The following is a 13,780-nucleotide window of genomic DNA, read 5'->3' on the forward strand; positions in this document are numbered from 1 at the left end:
ATGCAATTATATATAAAATAACGACAGCCAATAGCAGATACATACCTGAATCGTGGGCAGTTACATAAAGGCAGGAGTAGTCACAGTATAAACACAAAACCCTGAGGACAATGGAAAAACTCCCATGTCACTGCATATATAACTTCACTTCTCTTGCTGACCATACACAACTTGCTAACCATATACACCTTGCTTTAGGTAAGACTATATCTAAAACCCTACAAATAATAAAAGTCTACTTATATTTTTAAAGTTGTTTGGCAGAGATTTCACAAGCTCCAACATTATTCTTTTTATATTTCAAATTGAATTTGTGTATGGAGGGACTTTAACCTACCTAGTACTTCTGTCCTCACAAGAATAGGCACATAACTCAATACGTTCAATTTTCTCTGGAACTGAAGAACTCATGATTATTGGAACTGAAACAAAACGCTGATAATGTTCCAACATTCTTGATATTTTTTCTTTGCTTATACCATGAATATTACGCCTAAAAATTCCAGGGGAGAAAAGGGTAGAAAGGATATTGGTAATTAAGTTTTTTTCAAAATTGGAACATAAAATGTCAAGAAAATCAGTACTATTAATAATATGTAAAAATATCTAAGCTGGTTTATTATGACACAATATATACTGTTCAATTCTAATTTCATCTTATTCAGGATGTCTGAAATGACCATTTTTTAAATCACTGCATACGAACTTTTCTAAACATCATTTATCAATTTAGAAAAAGCCAGCAGATCCTAATAACTTTAAAAGAAGTTATTCTCAAGCTCTGCAAAAAAACATTTCGTAACAATATGACCACCACTTCAAGACTAATTATTAACTAGGAGGTTAAAAAAAAAATTCCACTATAGTCTTCTACTTATGCCACTACGGCAGGTTAGATGTCCAAAGGGCCCTCCTATTACAATAAAACTGAATCTCAAGTCAATTAAAGCACACATATATTTTTATACATTTTAAGTCCAAACAAAGAAAAAATTTCCTAGTATACCAAGTCTCTGGATGACCAAATATGAAATCTGTCATATTTGTGCTTTCACTCATGGTAGCTTATTTGTGTGTTTTTATGGACTCATGTTTAGTTGAACCTAATATATGAGAATCCTCAGGCCTTAAACTGGGGTGCTTTCCTTCATGCAATATCTGGATTTGCATCTGCCAGGAGGCCGGATGAATATGCTTTAGTCCCTCAAGGATCCTGTCTTAATGAAAACATCTTAGTTGCAACAAATTCCTATCTTGGGTTGGACCCAAGGCTTAGTGTCTATCCCAGAGCTAATATTAATTAGTATTTGCCGCCTGGGCAAATCTGGCTTTCATATTTACCTACCTCAATCTTGTCTGGTTTCAGATCACAGAGAAGCAAAGAGATAGAAAATATGAAAGAGAAGTTAAGAGTTATGACATAGAGGACAGAATAAAAAGGTAGTATACATCCAATCCAAGTCCCAGAAAGAGAGTACATGGGACAGAAGCAATTTAAAGAAAAATGGCTGAGGATTTTCCAGAACTGATCAAAGACATCACTGATGTCCCCTGATCTCAGAAGCCCAACAAATCCCAAACAAGACACATATTAAGAAATCCACTAGAAACATGGTACTAAAATTGTCGTTCACCAAAGATAAGGAGATGATATTAAAAGCAAGCAGAAATTAAAGGAAAAAAAACGAGTTATCTAAACCAAGTATTGGAATTATAGCTAACTTAACAAGAATAACAGAGGCCAAAAGAGAATGAAATGTTATCTTCAGTAACAGAAACTGTCAGTCTAGAATATATACACCCAAAGTATCTTATAAGAATGAAGGCAATAAAAGAATTTTCAGATTAAAAAAAAAAAAGAGTTTGACATGAAGCAGAACTATACTGTAAAGAAAACCCTAAAAGATGAATGTCAGACAGAAGGAAATCCCAGATGAAATATCTATGATGAAAGAAAAATTAAGCACAAACCAATAACTATATGAGTGAAAACACATACTGTCTATACATTCTGGACAATCATAGTATGTAAGTCAGAAGGGAGGTAAATATCAGAGTTAAAATGTTTGAAAGTCCTTATATTTGTGAGAAGGAAGGCTAAGAAAATGGCTTGACTTTAAAGCTTGCATGATCTAAGTTTTAATATAACGACTAAAAGGATAAAAATACTGTATATAATTTCTAAATTAAAAGGAAAAAATACGAAAATCTGCATTCAGTGAAAAAAAATCCAAAATAAGGCATGATAAAAAGGGAGAAAAAATCAAATATATAATTTTCTGTGATAGGAGAAAAACAATCACAGGAAAGGTGAAATAAAGAGAAAGTACACAGAGTGAGATAGTAAGAAACAAGACTAATTATATGAATAACCAAAATAACCATAAAAGAATTAAGCTTAAGAATGAAAAGCTAAAGATGGACAGAGAAGATTTTTTAAAACCCAGTAATGGTTATAAGAGATACACCTAAATGTAAAGACACAGAAAAGTCAAAAGTAAAAGTATGGAAAAATTGAAATAACACTCAAATCCTAAAAGGAAGCTGGTATAGTTCTATTAATATTAGACAAATTAGACTTCATAACAAAAATTAATATTAAGGGTAAAAGAAAATCACTTGACAAGGATAAAAGGTTCAATCAGACAGATATAAAAACTTTAAGCTTATAAGCACATCAAAAAATATCCTCAGAATACATAAACTGAAAATAGGTAGATTTATAAGAAGAAACGTGAACATACTCAATACAATAAAGGGAGATTTCAACACATCCCTCTCACATCAATTTCCTCATTCCTCTCTTATACATTAATCCATCAAGCAATTTTTTTTAAAAAAGTAAAGCTAAAGAAGATATGAGCAACAGAATTAATTTAATAATATAACATACTATAACCAGTATACATTTTTATCAAGCAAACATGAAACATTAATAAAAAAACAGACAATGAAGGGCACCTGGGTGGCTCAGTGGGTTAAGCCTCTGCCTTTGGCTCAGGTCATGATCTCAGGGTCCTGGGATCGAGCCCCACATCAGGTTCTCTGCTCAGCAGGGAGCCTGCTTCCCCCTCTCTCTCTGCCTGCCTCTCTGCCTACTTGTGATCTCTCTCTCTCTCTTTGTCAAATAAATAAATAAAATCTTTAAAAAAAAAAAAATGAAGTGGGTCATAAAATGCATCATTTAAAATATCAGGGAATTAGTATCACACAAATGCACAATCTTACCCACTACAACTAAGTTGAAAATGATTTCTTAAAAGAGAAATATAAAAACTATCTGCTCACAAAGTTAAAAACATAATTTTAAATAACCCAAGGGTTAAGAAGTGAAGTTAATCATAATGCAAATTAGAGGATAAATGATAAAAAGAAAGTATTATATATTAACATTACATATTAAAATTCTAGGAGCATCTAATTTCCTAGGGAAATTTATAGCCTCAAATGCTCGTACAAGAAAATAACCTAAACTTTCAGATGAATCCTTATAAAAATAATAGAATAAACAAAGCAAAATGGATTTTTTAAAAAGCAAAGAAGGTAGAATAAAAGAGAAGCGGAAATGAACTGAACATAAAACAAACTTATAACAGAAAGATCAAACAAGCAAAGAGATGTTTACTTGAAAAGGCTAATAAAAAAAATCTTGTACCTGGTGAGAATAATCAAGAAAAAAAGAAGGAAGATACATATAAACATATCCAGATTGAAAAGAGAAACTTAAGTATGGATGAAACAGATATAAATGGTAGGAGAATATTATAATTATTTTAATAAAATATTAATAAATTTGGAAACTTTGGTATAATGGACAAATTCCGACCGAAACTTCTCACAAAGAAAACAGCAGGTCCAGATGTTTCAAAAGTAAATTCTATCAAACAGCCAAACTTACACAAACTCAGAAAAGAGAAAAAGAAGAAATACTTTCCAATTAATTTTATCAACCATGATACCAAAGCCAGGCAAGAAAGGGCAAGGAAGAAAAACATTATTGATCAACCTTACTCTTTCATACTGATGCAAAAATCCTAAGCAAAATATCAGAAAACCAAATCTAGTAACGTACCAAAAACATGTAAAAAGGAATGAAGTACTGATACATGCTACAATACAGATGAACCTTGAAACATTATGCTAAGTGAAAGATGTCAGACACAAAAGGCCACAAACTTTATGATTCCATTTATATGCAATGTCTAGAATAGGCAATTTCATAGACAGAAAAGCAAATTAGCAGTTGCCAAAGGAAAGGGAGAACTGGGAGTGACCAACAGCAGGTACGGGGTTTCTTTGGAGGTGATGGAAATGTGTGCTAATTAGATAGTGGTGATGGTTGCACGACATTAGGAATATACTAAAACTATGTTGTCCTTTAGTTAGAAGTGAAATTAGTTAAAATGACCAAGAAAAAAATACCCTGACCAAAATCAAGTTAGGGTTCTCTCCAAGGGAATACAGAGCACAAAGCAAACTGTCACTAGGCAGCACAATGATTTGTTCCTCCCAGCCCATGTCGCTCAGGTATGCCAAACCTCAGGATCTAATTTCAGATATTGACATTATACTACTAATAAGTGATAAAGTACTGACTATATAAGACAACTGGAATGTTTGTTAATTAACTCAATCTTAGGAACAAAAAGATACAAACTTCATAAACTGAAAAAAGGTCTACAGGAAATACAAAATTTGTTATCAAAGCTGCAATCTAATCTGTTTTGTTTCATTCATTATTTATAGGGAGAAAAAAGTCTAGATGGACCTTCTATCACAGCCATAAAATTAAAAACATGTTAAACAGTCTCTAAATTTTACCTTGCAAGTTCCTTTGGTTTGAACTTCCACCATGTATCCGGTTCCCGGAAGAGGACTTTATATTTATGTTTTTGAGACTACATACAAAAAAGACAAATGTATTTAAAAATACTACTTCCATGAAATTAAATGCATTGTTCCCAAATTCACAGCATGTAAAAACTGAAAGAACCTAAAGATTATGTAATTGTGATGAGTTTGTTAAGCTGTCAAAAGGTACAATCTCTTTGACCCAGCAATTAATTTCTAGAAAGTTATGCTAATAGATTATGTAAGTGCAAATACACACACATACACACACAAACACGCACACAGACACAAGCTATCCAGTTCACCATTATTTGTGGTTAAAAAAAAAAAAAAGAGGACCACACAGTGACTATTAACACACAACTGGATAAAGGTACAACCATACAATGAAAATACAGCAATTTAAAAAAATGCTGTATGTGTTAATGGGAAAAGGTCCCAATACAAACTGTCAAGAAAGTAAGATACAGAATTTTCACTTGGGTAAAAAAGAATTACTCACACATTTTTATATACTTTCTTCTACAAAGATTCTCAAAAATATTACTAAAAGTATCTACCTCAAGGGAGTGGGAATTTTGGCATTCTTTTTTAAAATTTCAATATTTATCTTACATGTATTACTTTTATAATTTTAAAACTATTTTAAGTAATACTTCATTCCATTTTTCAAAACTCTAACATGGCTATAATCTAAAAGCCATGCCTTACACTTGTACACTAGTACACTTGTACACATCTCCCCTCTACACCTCAAGGATAACTTGAGTTTAGCAATTCAACCCTCTCTCTGAGGTAGTGTTAATTTCCTCACCACCTTGAACCAGTCTCATCACATTCAGTTATTTCTCCCATGTTACTCTTAATCCCCTTTCCCCTGCCAGCAATCTCCCCATTCTCCTGCTCCTCTCTGCAGGAAATTCCTCAAAATAATTATTACACTTTGTCTCCAATTCCTCTCCCCACATCTCTTAAACCCACTCCAATTGGGCTTGGCTACCCCACCGAAACTGCCCATCAAGACCACAGATTACTTCCACGCTGAAAAATGCTCCGGTTAATTCTCAGTCCCCTCTTGACTTTCAGCAGCGTTTGTCACAGTTCATCACTCCCTCTCCTGACCCTTTCATCCTGCCCCTCTGGAAGGGTGTTCTCACTCTTTTTTGCAAGTCCTTTTTTGCCCAGACCTCTTCCCACTTAGTCCTTCACTTAGTCCTTGGTCCTCTACTCTTGATCTATACTCACTTCTTTGGTAATATTATTCCATTCCCTGGCTTTGAGTATCATCCATATGATAATGATACTTATCAGATACTTATCTCTGGCTCAGATTTCACTCCTAAACTCCAAACTCACAGATCCAATTACCTATTCAACAAACTTAATATATTCAAACCTAAACTTTCAAAATCTATTACCACACACCTATCATAAAACTATTTTTTCTGAACCCTTCTCCATCATTCTCACCTCCTGACAACCTCTAATTTACACAGGCCAAACACCAACCTTGATGTCACACTGAACTCTTCTCTCTCTTTCACATCCATTTTCGATCCAATACGAAGTTCAGTTGGCTCTACATTCACAGTATACCCAGAATCTAATCAGTACTGTCACTTTCACTGCCACCATGTTGGTGTAAGCTATATGATCTCTTACTTTAATTATCACTACAGTCCTCTAATTAATCTCCCGCTTCCACCCCACCCTGCCTCTACCCCAACTCTAGTCTCAACACTGGGATACAGCAATCCTATTAATAGTAGATCATGTCCTTACTCTGCTCAAAATCCTGTTATGGTCTGAATGTCTGTGTCCCTGCAAGCCCCATTATGTTGAAACCCCACTCCCACCATGTAACTGTGTTTGGAGATAAGGCCTTTATGGAGATAATTAAGGTTAAAATGAGAACATAAGGGCAAGGCTCCAGTGTGACAGAATTAGTAAGCAAATAAGAAGAGACACCAGAGAACTCATTATATACCATCAGAGAACACGGCAAGAAGGCAGCCATCTGCAAACCAGGAAAACAACTCTCACCGAGAAACCAGCCCTGCCAAACCTTCACCTGGGACTCCAAGCCTCCACAACTGTCAGAAAATAAACTTGATGTTTAAGGCACCCAGTCTGTGGTATCTTATGGCAGTCTGAGCAGATTAATACACCTTCCTTGTCACTCAAGGTAGAATCTAAAATTCCACAGTGATCTCTGAGCCCTAATATAATCTGCCCTATCTCCCCAACTACCATTACATCTCTGACCTCATCTCCCACTACTGATCCCCTCAAGTTTTATGACAAGATGCAAAGTACTCATTGCTATTTTCCATTATTCTGACAGAAAAGCCCCCAAATCAACCTAGGTAACAAGTGACAGAACACCCTGTAATGCATCTACTCACTTCCAACTCCTCATCTCAGTACCAAACTGTATACACTTTATTCAGGGGCTGGCAACAGCCCCAGTCTCTAATTACCTCAAGGAGTGTCCTATAGCTCTTAGATCAAATTAATTTTAAATGAATATACACATACAGAAGGGGAAAAAAAGAGAGACTATGAATTTAAAGACTTTTTCAACTCCCATATCAATAGGCAAATCTTAATAACATTTTATTACTTGGGAGGATTCTGATTTATGTTAAGCTATATGACAGCTCACAAGGGAAACTATATATATTTTTTTTTTTTAAAGTAATAAGCTTTTGCTAGATGCCACTGAGCATACCTGACTGCTTGCTACTTAGCCCCAACTCACTTCCAAACTACTTCTATAAATGAGAGTCATGTTAGTAATAGACGGTTATCTCCAACCTATTCACTCCCCCACAGCTCTCATTATCTTGCTACCAAAAGGAGCAAAAAGCGATCCTCTTCTGTACAGTAATTGCTATATCTACTTCTTTTTGAAGTAAAAATGAATTTGATCATAGAATGATCACAGAATGATCACAGAATTTGAAATATCATTCTATGATAAGCACCAGTCCTTTATACTTCTAAGCAAAGTTGGGAAGAGCCAAGGAATCAATACTGGAAAAACAGCTTTATAATTTCAATTATTATATAATAAAAAAAAAAGAAAGATACTACTATGGAAGCCTGAAGGCTAAATGAAAATCAGTAACACAGTAATGCAGAGGCTTTTTATTTTCTACATTGGGAAAATGGGTGTTAAAGAACCTCCATATGATAGGAGGAAGCTAAGGAAAACACATAGAGAAGGCAAGTAAGGTTAAGGGAGAAAGCATTCCCCATGATAAATATGTTAGGCTAGAAACTGGGAACTCCTGAGGCCAGAAAGCAAACTGACTTTCACTTGCCCATGTACTAATATTGAGTCTTTCTTCCCTGTACTGCCCCTTCATAAAAGTAAAATCTCATTTGTTCTCAAAGGGCATAAATTTTCTTCAGAAAAATGAAGAGTCACACCCTCAAAACTGTATAAGTGCATGAAGCACAGCAAAGGAGGTACAGGCTGGATATGCTGAGGACATTAAAAAAGTACAATATTCATTAACTGAAGAAATATAAATCGAGCTTTAACATGCCAGACACACGTGTGCTAATACTGGGGGAATAAACAAAACCCATAATCACAAAAGCTTCATTCGTTCACCATTTTAACCCAACAAATATATATTTATCATACGCCAAGCACAGTGCTAGGCCTTGAAGATTCAATGATAAATAACACAGACCTATCTTCAAGAATATATAGATGGCTTAGAGCCAAATTTAGGCCATCAGCCAGTATTTGTATAGCCTAAGAGCTAAGGGCAGTTTTTTGTTCTCTTTAAAGGATCATTTAAAAAGAAAAAAAAAAAAAAAAAAAACCCACAACAGAGACTATAGGTGGCCCACAAAAACCTAAAACATTTACTACCTAGCACTTTATAGACAAAAGCTAGCTAACCCATGGCTTAATGATAAAAGCAGCAAGTTAATGGTATCACAGAATTAAGTCAGGGTACCATGAAAACAGAAAGAGTACTCCACTCCACTTTTTAGTAAGTTCCTGAAAAAAGTGACATCAAAGCTGGGGAAAAAAAAAAAAAAAAAAGAATCTGGCCAATTTGAAGAACTGAAAAGCGTTGAATTTATAAAAGTCTGAATTTATCAGAAAAGCAGAATCAAAAGAAATTTGGTTACTAACAAAGGACGGCCAATTTTGTTTCTGCCGAGTAATAGCAATAAGGAAAAATATTTGTGTGTATACACATTAACACACAGACACATATACCCATATAAACATAACATTATAATTTATTATCTATATACACACAAACATAAAATGATAATTTAATACCACTATTTTTTCAAAAGACCTCAAAAATGAAAATAATCGGGACGCCTGAGTGGCTCAGTGGGTTAAGCCGCTGCCTTCGGCTCAGGTCATGATCTCAGGGTCCTGGGATCGAGTCCCGCATCAGGCTCTCTGCTCAGCAGGGAGCCTGCTTCCTCCTCTCTCTCTCTGCCTGCCTCTCTGCCTACTTGTAATCTCTCTCTGTCAAATAAATGAATAAAATCTTTTAAAAAAAAATGAAAATGAAAATAATCACAGGATTTAAAAACTAAATCTCAGAAACTGAAAACTGATTAATTTTAGCTTTATGCAAATACTACTCCTATTTTTCTCATTTCACTTAAGACCAGAGAAAGCTCAGTTACAGACAGTCCCAAAGACGGTTTGCTTAAGATTCGGTTATGTAATCAAATTCCCCAACAATTTCAAATTTACTACCATAGACTTATGATAATTTATGGTACAAACCAAAGAAACATATGGCTTCATTTCCCATGCCTGTAGGTTTGTATTGTCTATTATTACAGGAGACACCTTCTTCTCAAACGCTTCTTTCGCTGAAAAACACAAAGAGAAGACGACAAATCAAATTATGAAAATTATAATTTTCATAATTTGAAAATTATAGATATGTGGTGATTTTACTCACAACTCTACTACCTTTTTTTTTTTTTTTTTTTTAGGAGGGGGAAGCGCAGCAGGAGGGACAGAAAGAATCCCAAGCAGATTCCACACCCAACTCGGACACCAATACAGGGCTTGAACCCACAAACCTGAGATCACAACCCAAGCCAAAATCAAGAACTGGTTGCTTAACCAACTGAGGCACCCAGGCCCCCCACAACTCTACTTCTGAATGTCACTTTTGAGTGTATGAAAAATTAAAGTACAGGTAAATGTCAGATAATAAAAAATAAATACTAAAGTTATAATCAGAGAAAATTATAAAATAAAAACTGTCTAAATTTTATGTGTGTTACATGTATTAATGGCATAAATGGCGAAAAAAACTATCATTAAAAACAATATCGTGCTAAAAATAAATTAATTAATTAATTAATTAATTAAAAAAAAACCAATATCATGCTAAAAGCAACATGGTATCCTGGATTAGATATTAGAAGGGAAAAGAACTTAAACAGAAAACTAATATCAGGGTGCCTGGCTGGCTCAGCCAGTAGAGCGTGCAACTCTTGATCGCAGGGTTGTGAGTTCAAGCTCCACATTGGGCATGGAGCCTAATTAAAAACAAAAATTGTGGGGCGCCTAGGTGGCTCAGTGGGTTAAGCCACTGCCTTCGGCTCAGGTCATGATCTCAGGGTCCTGGGATCGAGTCCCGCATTGGGCACTCTGCTCAGACGGGAGCCTGCTTCCCCCCTCTCTCTGCCTGCCTCTGTTTACTTGTGAACTCTGTCTGTCAAATAAATAAAATAATTTTAAAAATAAAAATTGTAAAAAAATAATAAAAATAATTAAATAAATTTAAAGAAAAACTAATCCAAATAAGGTCAGAGTTTAGTTTTAGCAATATACCAGCACTAATCTCTTAGTCTTGATAAATGTACCACGATTATATAAGATGTTAACATTAGAGGGAAATAAATGAGAGGTATACAGAAACTCTACATTGCCTTTGCAACCTTTCTATAAATCAAAAATAATTCCAAAATAAAGTCTTAAAGCAAACAAGTACAAATTTTAAACAAACACACACAAAAAGATGTAATGATTTAAAATAAAGAAAACATTACTATATACTGTCATGCGAGAGATTTTCTTTCTTTCTTTTTTTTTTTCTTAAAGATTTTATTTATTTATTTGACAGACAGAGACTACAAGCAGGCAGAGAGACAGGCAGAGAGTGGGGGGAAAGCAGGCTCAATCCCAGGACCCTGGAATCACAACCCAAGGCGAAGGCAGAGGCCCCAACCCACTGAGCCACCCAGGCATCCCTGCAAAATATTTTCTTAAAAAACTATGTTTTTTTTCCCAAGGACTAGAACCATTCAGGAAATTAACAATGAAGCACAATAAATAAGCTTTACAAGGAAATTATGTGGAAGTTTTAAAAATTCCATGTACTCTCTTATAAGTCAGTAATAAATGGGCAAATAATCCAATTTAAAAATAAGGAATGATTAAGGAACTAGAAAAGGAAGACAAAACTCAAACACAGGAAAAGGAAGGAAATAATAAAGATTAGAACAGAAATAAATGATACACGGCACCTGGGCGGCTCAGTGGGTTAAAGCCTCTGCCTTCAGCTTGGGCCGTGATCCCAGGGTTCTGGAATCAAGCCCCGCATCAGGCTCTCTATTCAGTGGGGAGCCTGCTTCCTGCCCTACCTGCCTCTCTGCCTACTTGTGATCTCTGTCTGTCAAATAAACAAATAAAATCTTTAAAAGAAAAAGAAAGAAAGAAATGATACAGAAACTAAAAAAATAATAGAACCAATCAATGAAACCAGAAGCTGGTTCTACTAAAAGATCAACAAAATTGATAAAGCCCCCGCCAGACTCATCAAAAAAGAGAGGACCCAAATAAACAAAATTACTAAAGAAAGAGGAGAAAAAACAATACCACAGAAATATAATTTTTACAAAATATTATGAAAACCTGTGTGCCAACAAACTGCACAACTTAGAGGAAATGAATAAATTCCTCAAAACATATAACCCAACAAAATTAAAGCAGGAAGAAATAGAAATATTTAACACACCAATTACCAGCATGAAATTGAATCACTAACCCAAAAACTCTCAAAAACGAAAGTTCAGGACAGATGGTTTCACAAGCGAATTCTACCAAACTATTACAAAAAACAGAAGAGGAAGGAAAACTTCCAAATTCATTCTATGAGGCCAGCATTATCCTGGTACCAAAACAAAATAAACACTACAAAAAAAGAGAACTACAGGCCAGTACCTCTCATGAAAAAACCCTCAAGAAAATATTAGCAAATCAAATCCAACAATACATTAAGAAAATCATACACCACAATCAAGCAGGATCTATTCCTGGGTTGCTAGGATACCTCAATATTCGCAAAACAATCAACATGATACGTCACATCAATAAGAGAACGGATAGGGGCACCTGGGTGGCTCAGTGGGTTAAGCCGCTGCCTTCGGCTCAGGTCATGATCTCAGGGTTCTGGGATCGAGTCCCGCATCCGGCTCTCTGCTCAGCAGGGAGCCTGCTTCCTCCTCTCTCTCTCTCTCTGCCTGCCTCTATGCCTACTTGTGATCTCTCTCTGTCAAATAAATAAATAAAATCTTTAAAAAAAAAAAAGAGAAAGGATAAAAAACCACAGGATCATTTCAACAGATGCAGAAATAGCATTCAACAAAGTATAATATCATTCATGAGAAAAATCATCTACAAAGTAGGTCTAGAGGAAAGATATCTCAAACTTAATTTGCAAATGACATACCAATAAAAGGGTTAGTATCCAAAATATATGAAGAATTTATACAAGTCAACATCCAAAAAACAAATAATCCAATTTAAAAAATGGGCAGAAGACACAAAGGGACATTTCTCCAAAGAAGACATACAGAGGGCCAACAGACACATGAAAAGATGCTCAACATCATTCATCATCAGGGAAATACAGATCAAAACCACCATAACATACCACTTCACACCTGTCAGAATGGCTGAAATCGAAAACACAGAAACAAGTGTTGGTGAGGATGTGGAGAAAAAGAAACCCTCGTGCACTGTTGGTGAGAATGCAAACTGGTGCAGCCACTGTGGAAAACAGTATGGAGATTACACACACACACACACACACACAAACAAAAACAACAACAACAACAAAAAAAAAACTAAAAATGGAAATACTCTATGATTCAGGAATTACACTACTGGGTATTTACCCAAAAAGTACAAAAACATTAATTCAAAGGAATACATGCACCCCTATGTTTATTGCAATATTATTTACAACAAATCTATGGAAACAGTTCAAGTGTCCATTGACAGATGAATGGATAAAGAAGTGGTGTACACACAAACACACACACACACACACAATGGACTACTAATTCAGCCATAAAAAAATGAAATCTTGCCATTTCCAACAAAATGGATAGAGAGATAGAGCTAGGGAGTATACTGCTAAGCAAAATAAGTCAATAGAGAAAGACAAATAACACATGATCTCACTTATATGTGGAATTTAAGAAACAAGCAAAGGAAAAAAAAGAGAGAGAGACAAACCAAGAAACAGACTCTTCACTCATAACAAACTAATGATTATGAGAGGGGAGATGGGTGGAGGGATGGGTAAAATAGGTGCCTGGATTAAAGAGTACAGTCATCATGATGGAAAAAAAATACTTTTTTCAAAAAAGAACACAAGATACTTCAGAAAAAGTGCAATTTTTTTCAAGGATATATTATTTTTTCATTTAAATATTTTTTAAGGGAAAGACTATACCTGAATATAACTAATGTATTAAAAATTTTTTAAATCAAATCTTAAAAAAAAAAAACTTAGATAACTCTCCAAAGAAGATAAAGTAATGGCCAAAAGGACACAGCAAAGAATGCTTAACATCACCGCCCACCAGATAAATGTAATCAAAACCACAGTGAAATACCACTTCACAACCA

General features: G+C 34.9%; 1 protein-coding gene across 6 annotated transcripts in view; it reads right to left on the bottom strand.

Annotated features, from left to right (window-relative positions):
• The window catches only part of N4BP2 (NEDD4 binding protein 2), a 90,139-nt gene that overhangs the window by 32,508 nt on the left and 43,851 nt on the right, over positions 1-13,780 (bottom strand). For all 6 annotated transcript variants that reach the window (XM_044224404.1, XM_044224405.1, XM_044224403.1 and 3 more), the window contains 3 exons: positions 9,629-9,717; positions 4,822-4,898; positions 338-493 (listed from right to left, as the gene is read on the bottom strand). In XM_044224404.1, the coding sequence (XP_044080339.1) occupies positions 338-493; positions 4,822-4,898; positions 9,629-9,717 (322 nt within the window). The remainder of the gene's footprint in view (positions 1-337; positions 494-4,821; positions 4,899-9,628; positions 9,718-13,780) is intronic.

The sequence above is a fragment of the Neovison vison genome, chromosome 11 (assembly GCF_020171115.1).
Source record: "Neovison vison isolate M4711 chromosome 11, ASM_NN_V1, whole genome shotgun sequence".
Taxonomy (NCBI): Eukaryota; Metazoa; Chordata; class Mammalia; order Carnivora; family Mustelidae; genus Neogale; species Neogale vison.